At 46.8% G+C, this 26,858-nt stretch overlaps 2 protein-coding genes across 4 annotated transcripts in view; both read right to left on the bottom strand.

Moving 5' to 3' along the window:
* The window catches only part of LOC123374091 (olfactory receptor 52K1-like), a 236,777-nt gene that overhangs the window by 60,790 nt on the left and 149,129 nt on the right, over positions 1-26,858 (bottom strand). The window lies entirely within an intron of this gene.
* On the bottom strand, positions 2,230-4,314 carry LOC123378203 (putative olfactory receptor 52P1). The gene is made up of 2 exons (XM_045031734.1): positions 3,406-4,314; positions 2,230-2,280 (listed from the first exon to the last, which is right to left on the bottom strand). Exons 1-2 carry the CDS (start codon positions 4,312-4,314, stop codon positions 2,230-2,232), a joined length of 960 nt encoding a protein of 319 aa, XP_044887669.1.

Raw genomic sequence — 26,858 nt, 5'->3', positions numbered from 1 at the left:
CCAGCTCCAGGTTTGCTGTCACAGCCCCACTCAAGCTGCCAGGCAGCCGTGTTTGGGTCCCACACACTGGACCCAGGTGTTTTTGAGTTGGAGCAGGGTTCAGGCCCTACTCTAAGTCTGGTTTTATAGGCCCACTCTTGGGGTGCAGCTTCTATTCTAGCACCTCCCTCTGGGAGAAGGGCCCTGCACGCCAAGTGCCAAAGACATACGGGTACAGATGGTTCATACAATCAAACGTGAGTGAATAGGTGTGACAGACGGTCAGAAAGGGTTATGCAACTAGAAGGCTTATTGACCCAAATTCAACCTTTAAAGACATATTAGAGAAGTTTATAAATGGTAATTAGGGCTATTCCTCATAAATAGCAATATAAACGGGAAGTGGAATAGAGCTTTGAAATGCAAACCTGTATTGTTAGAGAATTAGAGGTAATACTAATTTTATGTGTTTACTTATATCTTGTTAGATGTTAACCATGTAAACAGATGATTTCTGTCAGTTGGTATGTCGGTTGACTCAAAGATCAAAAGAAAATATTAATATTTAAATTAAACTTGGGTGCAATAACTTCATTGTCTGTACTCTCTCTGACCTTTCTAGTAAATAACCTATGAATTGCTTTATGGATAATTATCTTAAGCTGATGAATGGAAGAGTTACCTGTGTATACATAGGAACTAGGTAATTCTACTTCAAAGCACCTATTCTTCATTATCATAGCCTGCCAGTGGTCTATAAAAGAGTACTTGGGCCCTGATCCTATCATCTCAAATCTGCTTAAGCTTCATCAGGGGAAGCTCAAGTCCCAAGACTGAGGTCTCCAGTTCCATTCTGGATCACCCTGATGTAGTAAGAGGAGGCCCTAAGACATAAACCTTGGTATCAGAGGCCCGGTATGAGGCCTGAGGCCTGAACTAAAGTAATGGTCAAGACTTTGCTAACATAAAGCAAAGTTAAGCTGTGAGCCAGAGTCAGGCCCTGCTCACAGAAGCTGGCAAGGAAAGGGCTGATGCTGCAAGAAGATATGTACCTAAAAGGTACTGAACATTCACATACTTGCACATTCCACACAGATAACAAAGAACAGGCTGGCCCATCCCAATGACAGGGGCAAAAGGGTACTATGATGGATAGAGTTGTTTTGATCGAACCAACATGTACAAGGTGAGAGGCGGCACCTTAATACGTAGAGGGGTTGTACCGTGCTACGTGGAGGGGTTGTAACTCATACGTCAGGTGTGATGTGTAACTTGTTTGTACCTGTGTATAAGAATGCATCCCTGGGGCGGTGTCTTTGACCGGCCTAGGGGGCAGTGGAAAGTCCCACCACTGACTGAGCCGGATCCATTGCCAAGAGGCACATAGTAGTAGTATGCCCAGTAGACTAAGTACTCTATGGGGAGCTGCAATCTGTGTCCGAGATTGCAATAAACCTGATCGACGTGACTTCGTACCTTACTAGACTCTGTGGTTATTGGGGGTTCTCATCGGGTCTGCTGTGTCAGCTATCTGCAGAGCTGGGTCAGCACACAGAGGGAAAACACGCACACAGCCGAGTGATATCAACAAGGAGAAAGCAGAGCACCACACCGTTAGCACTCTGACAACAAACTTCTGACAACACCTGATATTGGACATTGGACTGCAACCTAAGGATTAATTCTGAAAGAACTCTTTGCAACTCTAAAGCTCACCCTCTGTACCATGAAACTGACTTAAGAACTCTATACATATCTAGTGTACGGTATAAAGATGTCGGTTTACTTCAGGGTGGAGGGAGGCATTGGGTCATTAATCGGGGCCACCTTCTGCCTGCAGACAGGCTCCCTGTCAGGCTGCAGCAGCTCCTGTCCCAGCCTGGGAGCAGAGGGAGCCCAGCTTGGGAGGCTGAGTAGGAGGTGGAGATTTTGACGGGATGTAACCCCAGGGTGCAGCCTGGAAGCTATTGGAACCGCTGTGCCCCCAATCGATTCAGCTGGGTTGGCATCTCCCCCTGCTCTCCTGGTGACACACAGCCAGCCCCTCCAGGCCCTGTTATCACCTAACACGACAGCAGGTGGTGCCACACACCCAACTAAGTTACCTGAGTGCTTTACCTAAGCCACTCATGGACCAACAATGGAGGCACCAGCCAGTTTTCCAGCTCCTCAGACTTGCACCCCCACTGGATCATAAACCCAGAATTAGACCGTCTTGCACTGCACAGCGATCTGTACAGCGTAAACTCATTAATTAGCCTGCTCCCCCCTTGATGAGGGGAAGATCTGCACCAGCCTTTGCTAACAGAGCTAAGATTCCCAAACACTTCACTCAAAAACGCGCTGGTTAAGATAAAACATAAATCAGGTTTATTAACTACAGATGGACAGACGTTAAGTGATTATAAGAGATAACAAACAGATCAAAGCAGGTTACCTTGGAAATCAAACAAACTTGCAACCTAAGACTTGTACAGCCTAGATAGGATTTGAATCATCAATATCTCGCCTTAACTGATGATACAAACAAGTTTACAGATTCTTGAGGCGCAGGCTGCATCTGCTATGCAGTTGTGGGGGAATGAAGACAAGTGATGATGTCACTCCTCATCCTTTATAGTTTTTTCCAGCTTGCTGGAAAGTCTGTGCATGTGACCTGGAGGGGTCTTCCCGCATTGGCCAAACATTCTCCATTGTCTCCATACTCCGAATGAGGAGGCTTCCTTACACAGACTCCTGGGCTAGTGGCTTCTTCCCTGGATGAGTGTTCATGACAGCAATTAACACTGTCTGGCTACTCCTCTGACATACCTGAAAGGCTGGTTTTGGGTGTTTCCAGCCTCACATCACACTTTAGTAACTCACACATAGCAGGATTTCATAGCTTCACATACAATGGGAGTGCAAACAACCCCAGGGGATATCAATGTTTAGCAGATTAAGACTTTTACAATGATACCTCACAGGGCATACTCTGTACAAAACATACCATAATTACATCACCATGGTAAATATGGGTCCTTTGGAGTGCAGAGTGTCACGGGGATGATCCAGAGATTGACAGGGGGTGGGGAGGAGAGGAGCGAGTGAGGGGAGGGGCTTTGAGGGGAAGAGGCAGAGCAGGGGCGGAACCTGGGGGAAGAGGCAGGGCACAGGGGCAGGGCCTGAGGCTTCCAGTTACCAGCAATTAGAAAGGGGGCAACCCTATGAGTTGTACATAGGCAGATTCCCCAGTTTGTCACGCTGACACAGCACAGTAAGGTCAGGAAAGGATTTAATGTCTCCTTGACTGGCTAGTCAGTGGTTCAGGGAAGAGGGCCCAGCACCATGTCACCAGACAGCTCTGCATAGAGCTCGGTCTGAGATCCAGAGAACCAGGAGAAAACTTTAGTTCCATTTATGAGTAAAGGGCTGGAGCAGCCTTACCCGGATCTGTTGGTTCCTCACCCCATAGATGATGGGGTTTAGCATGGGGGGCACCAGGAGGTACATGTTGGCCATGAGAACGTGGAAATGCAGGGGCACATTGTGCCCAAAACGGTGTGTGAGGAAGGAGAAGAGAGCTGGGATGTAAGAGGCTAAGATGACACAGAGGTGGGAGCCGCAGGTCCCAAAAGTCTTGAGCCGGGCGTCCTTTGTTGGGAGTCTGAAGATGGCCCTGAGGATCTGGGTATAGGACACGGCGATAAAAAACACATCCAGAGCGGTCACGAATAATGCCACAGAGAGGCTGTAGTAACTACTGACACTGATGTCGGCGCAAGCCAGCTTCACCACGGCTATGTGCTCGCAGTACGTGTGGGGAATGATGTTGGTTCTGCAATATGGCCACCTCCTTGCCAGGAAGGGATGGGGCAGTAGGAGCATGATGCCGCGCAGCACCACGGCCAGGCCAATTTTGGCCACCATGGGGTTTGTCAGTATGGTGGAATGTCTCAGGGGATCGCAGATGGCCACGTAGCGATCAAAAGCCATGGCAACAAGGATCGAAGACTGCATTGTAGTGAAACTGAGAATGAAGTACATCTGGGTGAGGCAGGCACTGAAATTGATCTCCCTGGAATAGAACCAGAAGATGCTCAGCATTTTGGGCACGATGGATGTAGACCGGACCAGGTCGGTGATAGCCAGCATGCAGAGGAAATAGTACATGGGCCCATGGAGGCTCAGCTCTGTCTTTACGATGAACAGGATGGTGAAGTTCCCCAAGAGGGCTATGGCGTACATGGTGCAGAAGGGGATGGAGATCCAGACATGGGCTGCCTCCAGGCCAGGAATACCCAGCAGGATGAAGGTGGAGGGGTTGGTGAAATCGCTTGAGTTGGAATCTGACATGGAGTAGGCGAGAAGGTGTCCAACGTTGAGGCAGAAGAGCGTCTCCTGCATGTACCATACCTTCCCCTGATTTCCTGTATGTGCCCAGGGTCTTGGGTGATGGTCGCAGGACAAACACCTGGATGGAGAGAAAATGTTAATAGCGTTTTATGCAAAAGTTTTGTTGCCAAAGTGCCAGGGTAGACATCGTACTTGATTTCATCACTTTAACTGGTGTCTGGAAGGCACCCCACAATGCCCATCCTAATCACTGTGGTCAGGACTTTCAACTCTTCCCCCTTTAAAGGCCCAGGAATTTTGAAATTCCCCTTCCTGTTTGCTCGGCGTGGAGTGTTCACATCACATCTTCCCAGGTGGCCATTGTGGCTCCTTGCAGCAAATGGTCTCTTGCTTGGACCACTGTGGAACTGCTGGATCTGCTCAGTATTTGGGGAGAGGAGGCTGAGGAGTCCCAGCTGTGCTCTAGCTGTAGGAATTTCAATACCTCTGGGCAGATTTCTTGCAGCTTGCGGGAAAAGGGCTATGATTGGGACAAGCTGCAGTGCAGAGCAAAGGGGAAAGAGCTGAGGCCTGCGTACCAGAAGGCAAGGGAGGCAAAAGGTGACTCTGGTGCTGCGCCCCAGACCTGCCATTTTTATAAGGAGTTGGCTGCGACCCCATTTCCACCACCAAAAGCCCCGTGGATTCTTCAGTGGGCTGGAGCTGACGGAATCTGGACCTAACCTAGAGGAGGAAGTCATTGATGAAGAGCTGGAGACATTAGAAGATGTGGTGCCCATGCCGGGGTTGCCCAGTGCTGCATCCAGCCAGGAGCTGTTCTCCACTCTGGAGGTGTCCAGCCAGTCTCGGTAGTCACAGTCAGGTGAGCCAGAAGGAGGAGAGGACACGCCCGGTAAGCGGTTTTGCTCTGTGAAGTGCAGAGGTGGGCTGAGGGCAGAGAAATGTACAAGGCTGGCTGTGTTTGTGTGTGCTGGGCATTTCCCTGTGCAGCTAGGCCGTATGGCAGAACGGGGTGTTGATGCACACCGAGATTTCACTGGAATCCTCCAGAGAGACCTCTGGGAAGCCTTCCTGCAGGTACTCTGCGATCCTCTGCTGGAGGTTCCTTGCAGAGTTTCTTTGTTCCTTCCCCCATTGAGGGAGCCTTTCTCGTGCCATTCTGCAATTACTTGGGGAAAGACCAAAGCAGCGCACAGGCGAGCAGCATAGGGACCGGGGCGGAAACTGCAAGCATGTAGTAGATGCACCTTTGCTTCCTTGTTTACCCTCAGGAGAGAGATATCTGCCACAATGTCCCCCATCTGTGGAAAAACGTGGGAAACTTTAGAGTGTTGTCCCCTGAGAAGTGCCAGGCGACCCCTTTCACACTGCTTTTCTCCCACGCACAACGTCCCCCGCCCCTGAGAACACTCACCATGCTTGTAGTGTTCACCGGCATGTGTGCTTGTCAAGGGTCAGCAGGAAAGTGATAGGAGTGTTACCAGCAGTATATTTTAATGTAGCGTTTCAATGCTGCCCGTGTACTTAACAATAATGCTTCTGTTTATTGTTACTTGTGCTTCACCAGATATGTCCTTGAAAGGAGGCAGCTCCTCCACTCCAGCCGAATGTCTCCGCCGTATAAGAAAGTGCCCAAGACGGAGCAAGGAAGATATGTTCCGGGAGGTGCTGCAGTAATCTGATGCAGACAAGACAGAATGCAGGCAGTGGAGGGAAAGTGACAATTAGGAAAGAAAAGAAAATGAGGCATACAGTAGAGATGCAATGGAGATGCTGATAAAAGTTTGGGAGTGGCAAACCACCATGCTGCAGTCCCTCCTGCTCTCCAATCTGAGCAGATGGGTGCCCGCCCTCCCCTTCAGCACATTCACAACACTTTCCCATGTCCTTCCCAAACTCCACCCGCACATTCCTTTCCGATTTCTGGGACTTCTCACTTTACTGTTAACTCCACCTCCACAGACACCTTTTCAAATGAAAACTGGACTTACGCTCAGCTGTGTGTGTGTGCATGGTGTGGTGGGTTTTTTGGCAATAAAAGCAAAGTTATTTGACTATTAATCAGTCTTGATTTGTTTCCGCTGAAGTTATGATAGCAGATGGCAGCAGCAAAGCAGCAGGCAGTTGTATCATTTCCTTACATTGAACTCTGGGCCTGAACAATCACAACTGCTTCCCACCTACCAAAACTGGACTTCATTCTGCATTACAATCCCAAGCATAGCAACAAACATTACTCGTTCTCATTTTAAAAACAGAAAGCCTCCCTGATTCGACTTGCCCCCCATTGTGCCCCTCTAACAGCCTTGGTATCTGGCTGCTCAAAATCAGCAGCCAAGTGTTCGGTCTCAGCAGTGCACCCTGAGCAAACTTTTCACCCTTACTGTGACGGGTTGGATCACAGAAACCCTCTTGGGAGCTGCCACCCGATGTGCCGACTACTTCTACCCCTGCTTTCCCTGCCAGCTCAGGACCCCAACACCCTGTTTTGCTGAGCCAGACACACCCGTCTGCTCCAACAAAGACCCAGGGTCTGAATTACTTGCCCCAAAGCTGCAGGTTTACCTGAGAGCAGCTCACAGAAATGTTCCTATCTTTAACACTCAGATGCCCAACTCCCAATGGGGTCTAAACCCAAATAAATCCGTTTTACCCTTTATAAAACTTATGCAGCGTAAACTCATAAATTGTCCGCCCTCTATAACACTGATAGAGAGGGGGGTCTGGAATATGCGACAGACTGAAAAGTCTGGGACTCTTTAGTGTAGAGAAGAGACAAATAAGGGAGCACAGGATAGAGGAGAACAAAATAAAAGAAAGGAACCAATTACATTGAAATGGACAAACAGAGAACAGCTCCCAACCAGTAGTAGCGATCTACAGATACCCTTCCAAAGGGCTAATTCCCCAAAGCTGAGACAAATTATGAGTGGGAGGAAAAACGTAGACAGAAAAATGGGAATGGAACTCGAGAGTTCTTTAAGAAGAGTTTATGAGAGACCTAAAAAGCCACGATTCCACAATCAAGAAAGTGGAGAACTTTGGTTAAAAACCCAGTTCAGTAGCAAAGTGAAGGCAGCAATTAAGGGGGGAAAAGCAACATATAACAAATGGGAATAAGGGAAAATAGCTAGTAAGCAATACTAGCTGGAAGTTATGAAAATTGATGCAGGACGTTAAAGACATCAGGGAAATCCATGCTTTGCAGGGCTAAGGAGAACAAAAAGGAGTTAAGTATTTTAAGAACAAAAGAAATCCTAGGAAAGGTAAAGGCCAATCCCTAGAGGGAGAAAGGAAAGTTGCTAATGTTGCGGAAAAGGTAGATGTGTTCAAGAACTATTTTTGTTCTGCATTTGGAAAGAAGCAGTATGAGGAGTGCTGTGTGCAATTCTGGTCACCGCTCTGTAGAGAAACCGGAAAGGATCCAGAGGTGAGCGACAAAGATGATCCAAGGGATGAAATGCAAACCATAGAGGAAAGGCTGAAGGAACTGGGTATATTTAGTTTGGGAAAGAGGAGATTAAGGAGGGACATGATAGTGGACTTCAGACACTTGAAAGGTTGCCATTAAAAAATGGAGAAAAGTTGTTCTCTCTTGCCACAAAGGTTAGGACAAGAGGCAATGGGATCAAACTCCAGCAGAGCAGATTTCAATGAAATCTCAGGAAAAACTTCCTAACCATAGGAACAGGAGGACATTGCAACAGTCACCTAGGCAAGTTGTGGAAGGTCCTTCACTGGAGGTTTTCCAAAGGAGGCTGGAGCCGTCTGTCCTGGATGGTTTAGACACAACAAACCCTGCATCTTGGCAGGGGGTTAGACTAGCTGACCCTTGCAGGTCCCATCTCACCCTGTCTACATCTACATGTACAATGTAAAATCTTAGTGTAGACCAGGTCTTAGCCAAACACAAGTTATGGTGCTCAATACAAGAGTAACTGGGTTAAAAGTAATGGCTTGTGTTATACAGGTGGTCAGACAGGATGATCTAATTGTCCCTTCTGATCTTAAACCCTATGAATCTATTGATAAAGAAAGTAGATGAGGCATTTGTATTTATTCTGGCTCATAACACATGAACAAGGGAACATTCAATTACATTGCACATCTGAACATATAACACTGAGAAAAGAAACTTGTTTATATAATCCATATTTGGCCTGTGGAACTCCTTGCCACAGACTTTATTGGCGCAGAGAGCATAGCTGAATGGGATTCACAAATGGATTGGCCATTGTAGATGGTGCTGGTGGCTAGTTAAGGCTGTCTGACACCTTCAATTAGGAGACTTCATTTTCAGTTGGTTATAAATTTGCCAAACTTTAACTGTTTGGACTGAAATTTCTCACACTGGGTGTCTGCTTCCGGGTGAATTGTTTTTTGAAAGTTTCAGCCATAAAGGTTCAGCTAACATTTCGAATGAAGTCAAGAGAAAAGACGTCTTGCCCATGTTGAAAAATTCATACCATTATTACAGTGAGGAGCCCTAGCACCTCCATGTTTTCCATCAGAAAGTCAGGCGAGAGGCCCCTAGGCGGAGGTGAGAGTCCCTGTGCATTAACTCACACACAGCTGGCTCCTGAGGTCTTTACTCAGTTCTTACTCCAAGGGGATATTTGCCTCAGTGGGGCGTGAGAACATATGGGCCACGGCCTCAGAATACCAAGTATTGTCCATCTACTACAACCTTTCATCCTGAAGGATTCTCTGTGCCACTGAAATGCAGCCACCTCGGGGCTGGAGGCCATCAGCCAGGGGCAGAGCAAAGAGAAACATTTTGGCCAGTGATATTGGAGCAAACTCATCCCCTGTGGCAAGGGCCCTGGGCTGGCTAATGGCTGTGCAGAGTGGAAAGGACCACGGACTTACTCTCTATCCCATCACACCCACATTGCACTGGGTTTGTTGAGCAGGTGAGCTCCTCAGCAAGAGCTGGGTGTGACGGAGCGATTCTGGCGGGACCCAGCTAAGAGTGCCAAATCAGGACCAATTGCTTAAACTGGGCAGTCACAGCCCTAGGCTGGGGTTTTTCCACCTCTAAGGCAAACCAAACCAGCCAGACAAAAAGGACTTTGGTCTCACCCCACTGGCTAACCACAAGTCACACAAGCAATTTCCTTAGACACTCCAGTCTCCCAGCATCACCACCAGTGCACTCGTCCTGGGGATGAATGGTTATGAAAACCAACAACCCAATAAAAGAAAAAGGTTCCCTCGATTCCAAAGGACCAAGCCCCAGACCCAGGTCAATATACACTTCAGATCTTACCCACAAATCACGCTGTTGCCAATCCTTTAGAATCTAAAATCTAAAGGTTTATTTACAAAGGGAAAAAGGTAGAGACGAGAGGTAGAATTGGTTAAATGGAATCAATTACATGCAGTAATGGCAAAGTTCTTAGTTCAGGCTTGCAGCAGTGATGGAGTAAACTGCAGGTTCAAATTAAGTCTCTGGAATACATCCCCCGCTGGGATGGGTCATTCAGTCCCTTGTGTAGAGCTTCAGTTTGTAGCAAAGTCCCTCCAGAGGTCAGAAGCAGGATTGAAGACAAGATGGAGATGATGCATCAGCCTTATATAGACTTTTCCAGGTGTAAGAATCTCTTTGTTCTCACTGTGGAAAATCACAGCAAAATGGAGTCTGCAGTCACATGGACAAGTCTCTGCATACCTTGCTGAGTCACAAGGCGTGTCTGCCTTCTCTCCATGGGTCAATTGTGTAGCTGATGGTCCTTAATGGGCCATCAAACAGGCTAGGCAGAGCTAACACCAGCTTGTCTGGGAGGCTGCCCCCAGAAGCACAGCACAAACTTGAAATACAGACAGCATAGAGCCAACATTCATAACTTCAACTAAAAATGATACAGACATACAGACAGCATAATTATAACCAGCAACCCATAACCTGGTCTTAGACACCTTAGATGACCCCCTTTATCTAAGATTTGGTGCCACTGCAGGACCTTGGTTGCAACCCATGTTCTATATGGTCCCAATTTATATCAATAACGTCACACCCCCAACGCAAAATTGATGCAGGAAGGGATGACAAAACATCGCTGACTGCATCCCAAGAGCCCCCTTTCCTTGGGTCTGTCTCACTACAGCTAGTGTTGGGCTAGAGGCCGTACCAGTGTATAACCGAAATGGTTTATCAAAGTCATGTTCAATAACATGACAATCTCTTTACAAACTCAAGGTATAACTTGGTTAGCTTTTGCATCATGGTTCCTGTATGTTTCATGTGATCTTGCCAAGAGCTAAAGAAAACAGCTACTTTATCCATACCAGCTCTGGCCAATGTTTTGAACCCAATTAACATTAAACCAATGTAGATATTGATGTTGTTCATAGTACAGGAATCTTGGCATTTAGCCATGAAAGCAATATGGTAGTGTGCCTCAGTTTCCCCTTTCACACAGCACATTAGGTCTGGAATGTATTTTCCCCTGTGAAAAGTTCCAATACTGTTTACAGGCATTAACTGTGAAACATCAGTATAGCAAGGCCCTTTAACATAAAGTGTGTTTTCATGTATTCCTTTCAACATGTTCAAGGGACTTTCCAAAAGATTAGGCACATTGTACATTGTTACAATTCTTGGCCATAGCAACACATTAGTTACAAAAGTTAGCATTAGCAATAACAACAAATTGATTGCAAGTGTCCATCTACAAACATGTTTGTCATGCCACACCCTTGGCTCAATACCATTGGAGTTTGGGCCTTTTAGGGTTAACCTGTGGCTTCCCTTTGCAAAAATCAGTTCTCTCTTTCCTCCTTGTCCTGCAGGATTAAACCCTGATTTCTCTTGCTTAACAGAATTCATTGGCTGATGGGGTGGGCCCTCGGTGCTAACACCTATTAGCAAGTCTTTCTTCTCCCTGCCAGCCAAGTAATTCGCATTAACACAGACACTAGCTTTTAACTCTTTAGCTGCCATGGATTCCAAGGCTGGACTTTGTCTTACAGAGATACCACACAAATCCAAAGAGTCTGAGGGTGAGAGCTGGCTTGCTCTCCCCTGCCTCCTCAAGCATTCAGCCATAAAACTGTTCTGCTTTGAAACACCAGTAACTGAATCTGTCCTCAGATCCTGAAGCACAGACTGCTCACTTACAGATTCAGCATGGAGACATTCCTGTCCCAACACCATTGTCTCCCCAACAAGCTGGCCACACACAGCCAGGTGGTTATAGGGCTGCTCAACTTCCTTAACAGCTTCTACTCCACCTGAGACCTTTTCAAAGCTGCCCACACTGGATCTCTCAAAAGGAAAGTCGGTGGATCCATTCACAACCGAAAATTTCTGGCTGTTAGGAACTGAAACTTTCTTGATTAAATCACTTTTACACCCTTCAGTTGCAGTAAACTGCTTGCACAGGCTACCATGAGGATTCCTTTCCCTAGGAGCTTCTCTAAGCAGCAATTCACCCCTCTCAGAAATTCTGCCCTTCCCCTCTCCACCTAGGGCTTGCTCTACAGGAACACTTCCCTGAGCAACCACAGCCGCTTTCTGGGTCTCACTTACATTTAGAATCACTTCAGGCCCAACAGGCGGATTTCTACACAATCCCCTTTTAGGCACACCTACAGACTTTCTAGATAACAGGTCAGAAGCAGTCTCCTTCCCTTGGCCATGAACAAGTTCAGGAATCTTTTCCTTCTTGCTACAAGTTCTCAAACTGTCAGTAGGTAACACCATTAAATCACCTTCATGCTCCCCTTGTGCCCTGGCTAGGGTATCACCCTGATTAGACAGAGTTGCTACACCCTTTTCCAACCACACATTAGCAACTGGCAAACTACAAGCACCAGAATTGTCTGGTCTCTGGGATCTTGCTACGACACTAACTGGATGCAACCTAGTTACAGTGCCATTCTCCCCAGCAGACACAAACTTAGGACCATTCCCTTCCTGGGCTTTAGCTGTATTTACAACCCACTCCGAGACAACTGAATCACCCTCAACCATCACAGGCTGAAAGGCACCTTCTGTCTGCTCCACAGACACAGAAGAGTCGGAGACACATTCTCCTTCACCAGAAACACAGCTTGGGATTTCACTTCCCTTGTCCCAGCACACAGGGCTGTCCACAGACAACTGCTTGGAGACCGAGGTAGCTCCCTTCATAGGCAAGTCAATACCCCTGACAGAGATAGGCACATTCCCTCCACTGTCACATTTCTCCACACAGGACACAGGTAAGGGATAGGGACACTCCTCTTCCACTATCCCTGTCTTCCCAAACTGCTGATTAGACAAAGCCATCAGCTCACAAGGCTGCCTAGGCCCCTCCAAACTTTCCCTACCAGGCACATTGCCACTCCCAACAGATAAGCTGCTGCTTTTTTCACTACACTGAGCTACTTTTAGCAAACCACAGTTACCCATTTCAGGTTCACTTCTACAAGTTGCACTAGCCACCAATCCATCACCTATCACAAATTTACCCTTTCCTTCCTCAGTTAGGGCTTTAACCTGACCATTTACTTTAATCTGCTCCTGAGAAACATTTTCCTCACCAATGAGATCTTTCTGCTCTTGATCTAACTCCAGATTTCCTTCTGAGACATCAGACAGACATTCAGAAACTCCACTCACAGACACGCTGCTTTTTTGCACAGACAAACCTTTGGAGCAACCCACCTCAGGCAAATCATTGCTCACAATAGACACAGGTTTAAGATTATTCCTCTCCTGTGACTGGCTACCTGGACTGAACAAAGCTTTAACATTTTCCCCAATTAAAAGATCTTTAGGCAATAACTTTCTGACGCCAGCTATCACTTCATGCTGAGCCCCATTCCACTCAAGGTGGATTCTGGCTAAAGGCACACGGACAGTAAACTCACAGAGGATCACAACATTCACACCCTGATTTGGTAAATAATCTTCCTCTTTGACCAGATCTGCTTTCACAAGAGTGATGTTAGAAGCCATAATTTGCCCTAAACAGCTTTTACCATTGACTTTTACACTCTCTATGAATTTTTCATTACCACTCCCATACATAGCACTGGCACAATTTATGGGGCCACCCTCTACTGAACCCACAGTAACAGCATTGACATAAAAGGTGGCATTGTTGGGGTACATTTGGTTACCCCCAGAGAACTGCTCAGAGTTATACAACATACCAACATTGTTACAAACTGGACTTTCAAGAGGATACAGTCTCTGCTGTTCTTCCATTGCTTTTTGACTTGGAGTTGGAGTCTAGCCGTCTCCTGTTGCATCTGTCGAGTTTTCTCCTCAGCAGCCAGCAACTCCAGACGCCTCTTACGAGCTTTTTCTTCTCTCTTAGCAACTTCTTTCTTTCTCTCATCAGACTCTTTCTCCATTCGAATTTCTGCCAGTTCTTGCTCATAATCAAACTGCAGGCTGTCTCTCAAGGCTTGCAGTTTCCTTGCTTTTCCTGATGCTTTCTGTCTCATGGTCACTGACCTTTAACCAACCAAACTCTCAATCCCAAAGTTAAAATTTGGATAGCGTGGGGTTCTGACCCAAAGCTTAATTGACCTAGTTCTGTGGAACCAAGCACGACTACGCCACTGTGACGGAGCGATTCTGGCGGGACCCAGCTGAGAGTGCCAAATCAGGACCAATTGCTTAAACTGGGCAGTCACAGCCCTAGGCTGGGGTTTTTCCACCTCTAAGGCAAACCAAACCAGCCAGACAAAAAGGACTTTGGTCTCACCCCACTGGCTAACCACAAGTCACACAAGCAATTTCCTTAGACACTCCAGTCTCCCAGCATCACCACCAGTGCACTCGTCCTGGGGATGAATGGTTATGAAAACCAACACCCCAATAAAAGAAAAAGGTTCCCTCGATCCCAAAGGACCAAGCCCCAGACCCAGGTCAATATACACTTCAGATCTTACCCACAAATCACGCTGTTGCCAATCCTTTAGAATCTAAAATCTAAAGCTTTATTTACAAAGGGAAAAAGATAGAGACGAGAGGTAGAATTGGTTAAATGGAATCAATTACATGCAGTAATGGCAAAGTTCTTAGTTCAGGCTTGCAGCAGTGATGGAGTAAACTGCAGGTTCAAATTAAGTCTCTGGAATACATCCCCCGCTGGGATGGGTCATTCAGTCCCTTGTGTAGAGCTTCAGTTTGTAGCAAAGTCCCTCCAGAGGTCAGAAGCAGGATTGAAGACAAGATGGAGATGATGCATCAGCCTTATATAGACTTTTCCAGGTGTAAGAATCTCTTTGTTCTCACTGTGGAAAATCACAGCAAAATGGAGTCTGCAGTCACATGGACAAGTCTCTGCATACCTTGCTGAGTCACAAGGCGTGTCTGCCTTCTCTCCATGGGTCAATTGTGTAGCTGATGGTCCTTAATGGGCCATCAAACAGGCTAGGCAGAGCTAACACCAGCTTGTCTGGGAGGCTTCCCCCAGAAGCACAGCACAAACTTGAAATACAGACAGCATAGAGCCAACATTCATAACTTCAACTAAAAATGCTACAGACATACAGACAGCATAATTATAACCAGCAACCCATAACCTGGTCTTAGACACCTTAGATGACCCCCTTTATCTAAGATTTGGTGCCACTGCAGGACCTTGGTTACAACCCATGTTCTATATGGTCCCAATTTATATCAATAACGTCACACTGGGTACCTGTGAATTCTGAGCCAGACGTGTCTTCCGTGGGAATCCCCTGCAGGCAGCTGTTTCGCACACCTCTGTCACCCCAGCATCTGCAGCAGCTGCCCACGGCGAAAGCTGACACAGCAGGGGTGCACTGTTTATAATATAGCTGTGTGCAATCCCCGGGGGGGTTCATTCAGCCTCTCGGGGGGAAGCGGCATCTGAATGGAAACTGTCTGGAGATCGGAGACACTCTAGCCAATGTCTCACTTTCAATGTCTGTACTTCTGTGCTATTTATCCAGCTTTAGGAGTAAACAGTAATTAAGGGACCTTCCCAAAGGAGGTGAAAACTCTTGGGCTCTCCTCCGAGTCAGAAAGGAATTGGCTGCTCTGTGTATATTTTAAAAGTGTTTTTGATTAGTAAGAAAACCAGGGATAATGGCCAGCTCTCCATAGGGTCTAATACTCTGTAAATACCCAGTATTAATGGGTAGCTAGTAGTCAGAGAGATCTGGAGATGGATGGCTGAAGGGAGATACGAACACTTTCTGCAGGCAAATGGGGCTATCGCTAAGGGATCAGAGATCAGTAATTCTCATCAGTAACTATCATCATACTGTGCAGCACCTTAAATCGAAGGCTCTTCAAAACATCTAGGAAAGGAAATTTGCTATGAACATATAGCCATTATACTGATAGGTAAACTGAGGCAAAGGGAGACGTGACTTGGTGAAGGTCACACAGAGAATGACAGACAGAACCCAGGAGTCCTGGCTTCCTTGCTGTAACCACGGTCTCTCTGTTAGTAACTGAGCACATGACAAGAAGAAAATGGACTTGCAGTCTATCAGGGATTGTTCGTTAGGTGGGTGTGATGGACTTGCCCAGGATGCAACCTGGAAAGCTGAGCCCTCTGGCAAACCAACATGGGCTCCCCCTCACACTGTGAGGCTGTGACAAGCTGCAACCCTCTCCAGGTTTTGCACGTCCAAATGTCATCAATGAGGAGACATTCCTGTACTCCCACTATTCCTCCCCTGGGCCCCCCTCTAGGACACATACCCCTGTGGTCTCTAGAGTGGGAGCTCTCCTCTGGTCAGCCGGGAAGGGCTCACAGCTAACAGCCTGGACAGTTGTCTCAGTGGCAGGCTCCACACCTCCCTCCCTTCATGAGGTGGTGTTACCTCTTGCTGCAATGTTAAAGGAACCCACACCCACCTCCTCAGTCGTTTCTATGATTCTATCACACTTCTCTGGGCTCCCCACTGGAACACATCTCCATATGCGCCCTAGCATTGGGTTTGTCCCTTGCTTAGCAGCAACATGGACATTTTTCTCCCTGAGGCGATGCTGCCTTCAGCTGAAGGGCAGGAGTTGGTCTCAACTACTCCTACCCCTGGAAGCATGCAGCTTCCCCCTCCTGCAGGGGAATCAAGGAGACTCTCTCATTCCTTCAGCAGTTCCTGGCACTTTCCCCTTTCCCTCTGAGGGCCCAGCAGAACGCTCCTTCTTGCTGCAGACGGACACTTTAACAGCCTGAGCAATATGGAAGAAATCATTGCCAATTAGCATATCAATAGAGTTATCGTCTACCACCCCCACTGATCATACAGCTTCCAAACCCTCCTTTTCTATGTGCACTTTAGCCAAAGGCAAAAGGGTTTTGTAACCACCAAATAATAAAAGCTCTGCCATCTGTCCTGTCAGTATGTCACCTTGTTGCACTACACTCTGTCCGGTCGCATCTTCCCTATGCTGCCTTGGTGGAAAATTACAGCAGCGTGGTCACAAGAACAGAGGGATGAGATAAAGTTGTTATGAGAAAGTTGAGAGCTAGCCCGTGGGAGACAGGCGCCAGGTGGCCTAACTGGGATCAGATAAGTTGCATGGGAAATGGGAAACCAGTAAGCAAAGGGCCATGCATGTGAAAAGTGTGTGTATCAGACAAAGAACCAATCAGCAGCAATGTAATGTTGGTGTGTCTGACGTTTGCTAATATGGAGAAGCCTATATAATATGATGCATTGTAAATAATAAATGACTTTGCTTTCAATCATATTGATTGTTGAGCTTTGTTCACGCACGCCTGCGCTGCAACAAATGGTGACCCCGACGTGATTCGTATCGAATGAAAGTGTCGGTGGCCTGACCCAGGCGGAGAAGCCCTGAGCCCAGAGGCGAACGGCCAGGAGCCTGAGCCCAGAGGCGGGGAGTGCTTATCCGACGTGACTCGTATCGAGTGATGATAGTGTCGGGAGCCTGAGCCCAGAGGCGAACGGCCAGGAGCCTGAGCCCAGAGGCGGGCGGCTGGGAGCCGCGGCGGGGAGTGCTTGAGAAGCCCCCGGATTCCGACGTGATTCGTATCGAATGATGATAGTGTCGGGAGCTTGAGCCCAGAGGCGAACGGCCAGGAGCTTGAGCCCAGAGGCTGGCGGCTGGGAGCCGCGGCGGGGAGTGCTTGAGAAGCCCCCGGATTCCGACGTGATTCGTATCGAATGATGATAGTGTCGGGAGCTTGAGCCCAGAGGCGAACGGCCAGGAGCCTGAGCCCAGAGGCGGGCGGCTGGGAGCCGCGGCGGGGAGTGCTTGAGAAGCCCCCGGATTCCGACGTGATTCGTATCGAATGATGATAGTGTCGGGAGCTTGAGCCCAGAGGCGAACGGCCAGGAGCCTGAGCCCAGAGGCGGGCGGCTGGGAGCCGCGGCGGGGAGTGCTTGAGAAGCCCCCGGATTCCGACGTGATTCGTATCGAGTGATGATAGTGTCGGGAGCCTGAGCCCAGAGGCGAACGGCCAGGAGCCTGAGCCCAGAGGCGGGCGGCTGGGAGCCGCAACGGGGAGTGCTGGAGAAGCCCCCGGGCGTCCGAAAAGAGAGGCGCACCTGAGCCCTGAGGAGAGCGGCTATAAGCCGCGGTGGGGAAGGGCAGAGCAGCTAACGTGAGTACCGCTGTATCAGCTGAAGAAAAGATAACACAGAAGCCTTTATTGCACATTATGAACCGACAGGGGGAAAGAATCTCCCCTGCTGCACTGATTTACTTATTAAGAAGAGAGGGGGAGTTGGGGAGGCTCCTCCTGACCGGCCTTTGGGCACAGGACGAGGAGGTGCTCCGCTGGAAGCGAGCCCTGGACGGGAAGACGTTGGAGTGCACGGCGCAGGCAGAGGCTCGTGCCGTGGCCCCGGAGGTCGTTTGGACCTACAAGCAAGTAAGTTGTTTTGGCAGAAGCCCGGAGAAGGCGTCCTACGCTGGCTGGTCTAAGCCTGGGACAGTGCCGGGAAAACCGTTGTGCTTCTCCAGTATGAGCAGCAACAGCTGGGTGTTCTGACACAGGATTTACAGTTTAAAAGAAGCCAAGCAGGGAAAGTAAAAGAACAGCATGAGTTAATCGAAGACAGCTCATTTTTTTCTTTTTGGCCCCGGTCAAGGACATATTGCTCACAGCTCAGACTAATGAGAGCTGAAAAACCGCCCAAAAAAGCTAATGAAAGCTGCAAAATCCTGCCAGGCACTAATGGAATGTGTTAGCTGTCTCCTTTCACAGGTATGGAAGAGCTGCCCAAAGATCCTAGCAGCCCTGCCATTTTTGCAACCAGGAGACTGACTGCCTGGACCCATGATTTTTATTGCAAAAGACCCCTTCATATTAGGAGAATTTTCCTACTGATGATTGGCCTAATTTTTTTTTTAGTTCCATTGTGCTTTTAAACAGCAGCAATAAAGGACGAGGTAACGTGCTGGCTAATTTCTCCCTTGTCCGCTGCAGCCCCCACGTCCTGATTATTTCCCCCGTAGAAGCTGACCCACGACGGTGGTGGAAAAGAAGAAAAAACATTTACGTTGTTGATATTTCCAAAGTCCAGAAATTTCTGACTAAAAAGACATTGAGAATTGACCCTGGTGAAGAAACAAAGAATTGTACACTGGCAGGAAGAAATTTGGGACTCCTGCTGAAAAATGTGGTATTAATTGGATTTTGGGATTTATTCTACAGGCTGCGCCCTGTGTTTTGGATAAAAATTTTAGCATCTATTGCCCCCCCCAATTGGATTGTAAATGATATTACCCCCCCCCCCATTACTAACCCCAGCATGTGGACCGGTTGGGTTGGGGGGTGAGGGCTCTCACATACCGAACCCTGCCGGGTTCATGGGGAGGATGATTGTGGAATTAATTACCCCAGCTTTCTAGAGTTTAATTGTTTGTTGTTTTTCAAGTTTGAGAAAACTCAGCCAGACGGTTTGCTGAGTATTCTCAAGGGGGGAGTTGTAGGTTACTAGGCATAAATTTAGGTAATTTGGGAGGATGGCTTTGAATTTATGTGACCCTAAGTATTTTTATGTAAAGTGTTTTTGTTAGCCTTATTAGATTTTTGTTAATTTTGTGTTATGTGCTGATTATTGGTTGTTGTAGATTGCTTGATATTAGATGTAGCCCCCACGGTGGGAAAGTACAGATAATTGCTTGCAGTAGAGACTAGAAGGGTGGGGGCTAGTTAAGAAGTATACCCTCCTAGCTAAATTGATAGTGGGATAAGTTAGTGTTTATGAAAGGAATGGTTTAGCAAAAGGAAAAAAGGATCGGGCCCAGGCAGGCAGGCAATAGACAGAGAACTTGGAAAGGAAAAAAGGATCGGGCCCAAGCGGCCAGGCGGCGGGCAACAGACAGAGAAGCTGAAGAGGAACAAAGGATCGGGCCCAGGCGGCGGGCAACAGACAATAAACTTGGGAATTTCAAATATTCAGGGGGATACTTGGACTGGTGATTTAGTTAAGACACGTGGTTGTTGAAATACAAGCGAGTAATTTAAGGCAGAGTAAAAAGTTAACTCTGTGATTGCTAGAGGGTATAGCAGTTGAATTTTGTAAAGATGCTAAAGAGTAAAGTTTTTGGTGTTTTGAAATGTTTGTAAATAAATTTTAGGCAAAGAAATTAGTTTGTAATTGTTTGGCCATGAATATTTTGTTGTATTAGTTAAAGATTGTATATTGTGCTATGTAATTGTAATTGTATTAGGCTAAGGGCATATAAGCGGTGATTTTTTTTTAGTGTTTAAAAGTAGAAGTTAATAGTAAGAATTTTTAAGCTGTGAATAGCTTTGAATTTAGAAGTTAGCCAGGATGCAATTGTATTATTGTAATGATTTAATTGCTGAAGTGATTCCCCTGTTTTGCCTGAAATTAATAAGGGCCATGCATTTTTTTTGGAGTTAAAATTTATGTTTTATGTTTTATGTTTGTTTGTGGTGTGTGTTTTTTGGCCAGAATTGCTGTGGTGTCGTTAAAATGTTTGTGGTTTATGTTGTGTTTTCTCTAGGACCCCCCCTCCCTCAGTGTCAGTTTGATCACCTGACATATGAGGGATGAATTGGTAACAGAAATTTGTCACAATTTGGTGTGCAATAGAGAATGGGGGAATCCTGCAGATTTTATATCATTTTTTTTGTTTTTGTTTTTGTTGTATTTTGATGTTTTATGTTTTGTTTTGGTTGATGTCGTTGGTGTTGTATGTTATAAATTGCATGGTTATAGATGAGCCCTGTTATTGGATGTTTTTAATTTTTTTGTGTTTAAGAATAGGGGGGAGATGTCCGGTCGCATCTTCCCTATGCTGCCTTGGTGGAAAATTACAGCAGCGTGGTCACAAGAACAGAGGGATGAGATAAAGTTGTTATGAGAAAGTTGAGAGCTAGCCCGTGGGAGACAGACGCCAGGTGGCCTAACTGGGATCAGATAAGTTGCATGGGAAATGGGAAACCAGTAAGCAAAGGGCCATGCATGTGAAAAGTGTGTGTATCAGACAAAGAACCAATCAGCAGCAATGTAATGTTGGTGTGTCTGACGTTTGCTAATATGGAGAAGCCTATATAATATGATGCATTGTAAATAATAAATGACTTTGCTTTCAATCATATTGATTGTTGAGCTTTGTTCACGCACGCCTGCGCTGCAACAACACTCCTCCTAACCACTGAAATTTCTGCCCCTGTATCTTCCCACGCAAGGTGTTCCCTGCCATTAATGCTGACAGTGCTTCATCCTTAGTTGTGCAGAGGCTAATTTAACAAACCTAGTACGATAACTGACAGCTGCCTGAGGTGCTTGTGCGCTCAGAATCTCAGCATTCACATGGGCTACCTGCTGCCTGCTTCCTCTGAGCACAGGGAATTTATTCTTCAGGTGATCAGTGAATTACAGTGGTAGCACCTTCTGGACTCTCTTGTTTTTGCATCAGATTAGGGTTGGGGATTAGAGGAATGGGGTAAAATGTGACCATGCTTCCCACCCCGTGTAAACCCCTCTGTCTGCAGTTTATTTACAATAGAGGTGTGTGTCTGCTCAAAATCATCAGCTAGAGAAGCCATCTATCCACAGTATTGACCTTTTTGTCCCATAGACACTATTTCACATCATCTTTATATATATTTCAGAAGTGCTCCTGAGAAACAAGGTGAAATAGTCCTTCAAAGCATGTAACGCCTTTACCCATTACCCATTTTCCCATCAAATCTTTCATTTTGTTTACATATTCCACGTTACATACCAGCACCCCTCTTAAGATTCCTAATTTTCACTCTATATGTTTTAGGGCTAATCTAAAATTGTTTCAAAACCATTTCTTTGAATTTACAATAATCTAAAGCACCATCAATTGGCATTTTATTGACTATATCCAGTGCTTTACCAGTTAAATGAGCAACGATAGTGGGCATCTTCTGGTCATCAGGAATCTTATGAATCACACACAGCCTCTCAAAGGTAGTCAAGTATTCAGCAATATCCCCTTCCTTGTTGTATGCAGGACACGGCTGTTCCCATTTGAGGATTTTTGGAGAGGTGGGAATCAGTGGAGTGGGAAGGTTCTGGTTCTGCTTTTCCAGGAAGTCCAAATGGTGATTCTGTGCTCTCTCTTTCTCCTCAGTTTCTTCTTGTTTTGGTTCCATAGCCCTTCTGTGCTCAGCCTCCTCTCTGGAAGCCTCTGCTGGGTTTAGCTGCAAAATTCTCCTACGTTCTTTTTCTACTGCCTGCAATCTGAATAGCTTCGATTTCACAATCATTTTGCTGTTTTCACTCATCTTGGTGCTTTCCTGTCTGTATGTCCTTTTCCCAAAATAAGCAAACAGAAAATAACAGATAATCTCTTTGACTGATCTCCAGCCACCACACTTAAAATCTCACTTAAAATCTCTACACCAGTGTAAGAAGTGGAAATCTCACTCAGAACAACAAAATTGTGCATTTCATCCTGCTCGCTGTTCCTGAATTTCCCGCTGTGAAACCTGGAACTAGAGTACCGCTGAGCCCTTTGGCACACTAATCTGAATCCCCTCTTACACTGTGATTATGTGAAAAGTTGCAGACCCCTCCAGGTCCTGCACTCACCCAAACATTCACAGGCAGGGACACACCCGGCTGAGTGACATGAATTCTTTCACCTGCCACTCATGAACCAACAATAGAGAGGCTCCAGCCAGTTCCCCCCCAGCTCTCCAGTCTAGGACCCCAGAGCTGTACCATCCTGCCTTGGTCAGAAGCCTGACCAGAGTAAGTTTATTACCCAGTCCGTCCCTCCCTCCATGTGGAGGGCACAATGCACCAGCCCCTCTACTTGAGCAGATTTCCCTTTTGCATTTCAAACAACCCACTGTATTAGGTAAAAACATAAAACAGATTTATTAACTACAGAAAGATAGATTTTAAGTGATTATAAGTAATAAATGTACAGATCAAAGTAGATTACCTAAGAAATAAAGCAAAATCGCAAACTGAATTCTATGAAGTAGACAGGGTGTGAATCAAACAGTATCTCACTGATGGTACAAACAGTTCACCAATCTTCCATTCACGAGTTGGGATTTCTCCTTTCCAGCCTGGGACCAGCTCCCCAGTCAAAATCTTTTCCCTTTAGCCGTGTTTTGAGATGTTGAGTTGTGGGGGGAGTGAGCCCAAGTGATGATGTCACTTGCCCCTTTTAAAGCTTCTGCCAGATGCAGGGAATTTCATTGTCCCAAACAAAGCCCCCAGCACAGTTAGTGGAAAAGTACAGGCACAAGATGGTGTCCGGTGTCACATGAGCTGGTCACATGCCCTTGCGTGCTTCAATGAGTCATAGCAGGGGCCACACCTGTATTCTGGCTACAAAGTCTAGAGGAAAGTCCATCAGGTGGGGATAAGCTTCTCCCATGGCCCATTGTGCTCATTGATAGGCCATCAACTTGAATAGTCCATTCACAGTGTGCTGGCTCGACTGGATGTAAACTACCTTGTGGAAGTTACTACAGGAACAAACACATTTGAAATACAGGTACATAGTCAATATTCATAACTTCAGATAGAAAAATGAGACACGTATACAAATAGGATAATCATATTCAGCAAACTGCAGCTTTTCCATTAACACCTCACATGGCAACTATGTAAAAGCGGTGAATATGGGGGTACAAGGTTGTTGTTTTGGGGTACAGCTTGTCACAGCAAAATATCTATCAAACCAGAGCTCTCTGAGATCTAATTTTGTATTTTTTATCAAGGACATACATCGTGTCCTGAAAAAGACTATGTCCCGGTATGTACCACAGGAGAAAAGGAAGCCAAGCTACAGAGCAAAGGCAATTGAAAGAGTGTTTTCCCCACTACCCATCACATATGCAATATGTGACCCCCTGAAAATGTCCCTCTCACTTTCCTTCTTCAGTGAGTGTCACCTGCACTTCTTGTTTGTCAGACCTCAGCCTCACACACATCACTGGATCAACAGACCTTTTACTACAGTATCTCGGGAGTCGTTCATCCCATCAGGCATCATCATCATCTTCATGGCAAATCCCAAAGGAATGCAAACCGAGTACCTCCCGGATTGATCTTTGGGAAGGTCTTTCACTCTAGCAATGTGTCCTCAGCAAGAAAGCTGCCAAAAACTGACACAGTGCTGATGGGAGCGGTTGTGGGTTCAATATATCCTCACTCCTGATCTTGTGCTGCTGATCTCAATACGGAGAAGCTGCTGGGGACCATGAGCATTGAAAACATCAGCCCAGAGTTCCTCAGCCTCCCACAGTTTTCTTTCCCCATTGTTCTATAGAGCTGCAGCTTGGTAGCCTCATTCAGCCATGACATCCCCCCAAGGGCAGCACTGTATGAACAGAGCACCCACATCTTTCAAGCAGCCTCCAGCCCTGTCTATGTAGCTACCATCTGCCCAGCAATCCCTCTAGACAGATTAATACTGAGCTGGTTGCTTTGCAGTTGCAGGCTGCTTGATGGTTATGGCCAGGGACTTAGTTTTACCTGGATTAATAACCAGACTAATGCGCCCGGCTTCTTGCCCAGCCAGATCAGCGCTCAGCGGCAGCGGTTCACAGTGCTACACCTGCACTTGCCACTGAAGTGGACGGAATAACAGACCCTTGAGTGTTTGTAACTGGCACCTAGGGTGGGATGCACATTAGAAGTGGCAGAGAGAGGGAGGCGCATGTGTGTGTGTCGGAAGTTAGAAAGGAAAGGAGAGAAAAGGAACCAAAATGGATGGAGAGAGTGAGAGAGAGAGATGGGATGATATCCAGTAGAACAGGGACTCCCTACCTTTTCCATTCTGGGAAGCACTTTCCAAGGGAGAGACAAATCCTCTCCCTGACCCCAAATCCTCTCCCTCACCCCAAACCAGCACTGCCTGGTTCAGGAAACGTTTCCTTCAGGGATTCTGGCTGGATCAGTCTGGGAATTGAAGCACCCTGGGAAACACTGAGGGCAGAGGAGAGTGGGCCACATTAGGGTGAAGAGAACATCTTGTGGACACCTCCCTGCAGGTTTGGGATCGCCCAGCTCCACTCCCGGTCCACTCCCAGTCCTCTAGCATCAGTGCACCTGCTCCAGGTTTGCTGTCACAGCCCCACTCAAGTTCCTGCACCCGGACACCTGCCAGGCAGCTGTGTTTTGGTCCCACACACTGAACCCAGGTGTTTTTGAGTTGGAGCAGGGTTCAGGCCCTACTCTAAGTCTGGTTTTATAGGCCCACTCTTGGGGTGCAGCTTCTATTCTAGCACCTCCCTCTGGGAGAAGGGCCCTGCACGCCAAGTGCCAAAGACATAAGGACACAGATGGTTCATACAATCAAACATGAGTTTATAGGTGTGACAGACGGTCAGAAAGGGTTATGCAACTAGAAGGCTAATTGACCCAAATTCAACCTTTAAAGACATATTAGAGAAGTTTATAAATGGTAATTAGGGTTATTCCTCATAAATAGCAATATAAACGGGAAGTGGAATAGAGCTTTGAAATGCAAACCTGTATTGTTAGAGAGTTAGAGGTAATACTAATTTTATGTGTTTACTTATATCTTGTTAGATGTTAACCATGTAAACAGATGATTCCTATCTGTTGGTATGTCGGTTGACTCAAAGATCAAAAGAAAATATTAATATTTAAATTAAACTTGGGTGCAATAACTTCATTGTCTGTACTCTCTGACCTTTGTTGTAAATAACCTATGAATTGCTTTATGGATAATTATCTTATGCTGATGAATGGAAGAGTTACCTGTGTATACATAGGAACTAGGTAATTCTACTTCAAAGCAACTATTCTTCATTATCATAGCCTGCCAGTGGTCTATAAAAGAGTACTTGGGCCCTGATCCTATCATCTCAAATCTGCTTAAGCTTCCTCAGGGGAAGCTCAAGTCACAAGACTGAGGTCTCCAGTTCCATTCTGGATCACCCTGATGTAGTAAGAGGAGGCCCTAAGACATAAACCTTGGTATCAGAGGCCTGGTATGAGGCCTGAGGCCTGAACTAAAGTAATGGTCAAGACTTTGCTAACATAAAGCAAAGTTAAGCTGTGAGCCAGAGTCAGGCCCTGCTCACAGAAGCTGGCAAGGAAAGGGCTGATGCTGCAAGAAGATACGGACCTAAAAGGTACTGGACACCAGAGATCAGAACATTCACATACTTGCACATTCCACACAGATAACAAAGAACAGGCTGGCCCATCCCAATGACAGGGGCAAAAGGGTACTATGATGGATAGAGTTGTTTTGATCGAACCAACATGTACAAGGTGAGAGGCGGCACCTTAATACGTAGAGGGGTTGTACCTTGCTACGTAGAGGGGTTGTAACTCATACGTCAGGTGTGATGTGTAACTTGTTTGTATCTGTGTATAAGAATGCATCCCTGGGGCGGTGTCTTTGACCGGCCTAGGGGGCAGTGGAAAGTCCTGCCACTGACTGAGCCGGATCCATTGCCAAGAGGCACATAGTAGTAGTATGCCCGGTAGACTAAGTACTCTACGGGGAACTGCAATCTGTGTCTGAGATCGCAATAAACCTGATCGACGTGATTTCGTACCTTTCTAGACTCTGTGGTTATTGGGGGGTCTCATCGGGTCTGCTGTGTCAGCTATCTGCAGAGCTGGGTCAGCACACAGAGGGAAAACACGCACACAGCCGAGTGATATCAACAAGGAGAAAGCAGAGCACCACACCGGTAGCACTCTGACAACAAACTTCTGACAACACCTGATATTGGACATTGGACTGCAACCTAAGGATTAATTCTGAAAGAACTCTTTGCAACTCTAAAGCTCACCATCTCTACCATGAAACTGACTTAAGAACTCTATACATATCTAGTGTATGGTATAAAGATGTCGGTTTACTTCAGGGTGGAGGGAGGCATTGGGTCATTAATCGGGGCCACCTTCTGCCTGCAGACAGGCTCCCTGTCAGGCTGCAGCAGCTCCTGTCCCAGCCTTGGAGCAGAGGGAGCCCAGCTTGGGAGGCTGAGTAGGAGGTGGAGATTTTGACGGGATGTAACCCCAGGGTGCAGCCTGGAAGCTATTGGAACCGCTGTGCCCCCAAACCATTCAGCTGGGTTGGCATCTCCCCCTGCTCTCCTGGTGACACACAGCCAGCCCCTCCAGGCCCTGTTATC

Source organism: Mauremys mutica, chromosome 1 (genome assembly GCF_020497125.1).
Source record: "Mauremys mutica isolate MM-2020 ecotype Southern chromosome 1, ASM2049712v1, whole genome shotgun sequence".
Classification (NCBI taxonomy): Eukaryota; Metazoa; Chordata; order Testudines; family Geoemydidae; genus Mauremys; species Mauremys mutica.
This window is presented reverse-complemented; position numbering and strand designations above follow the sequence as displayed.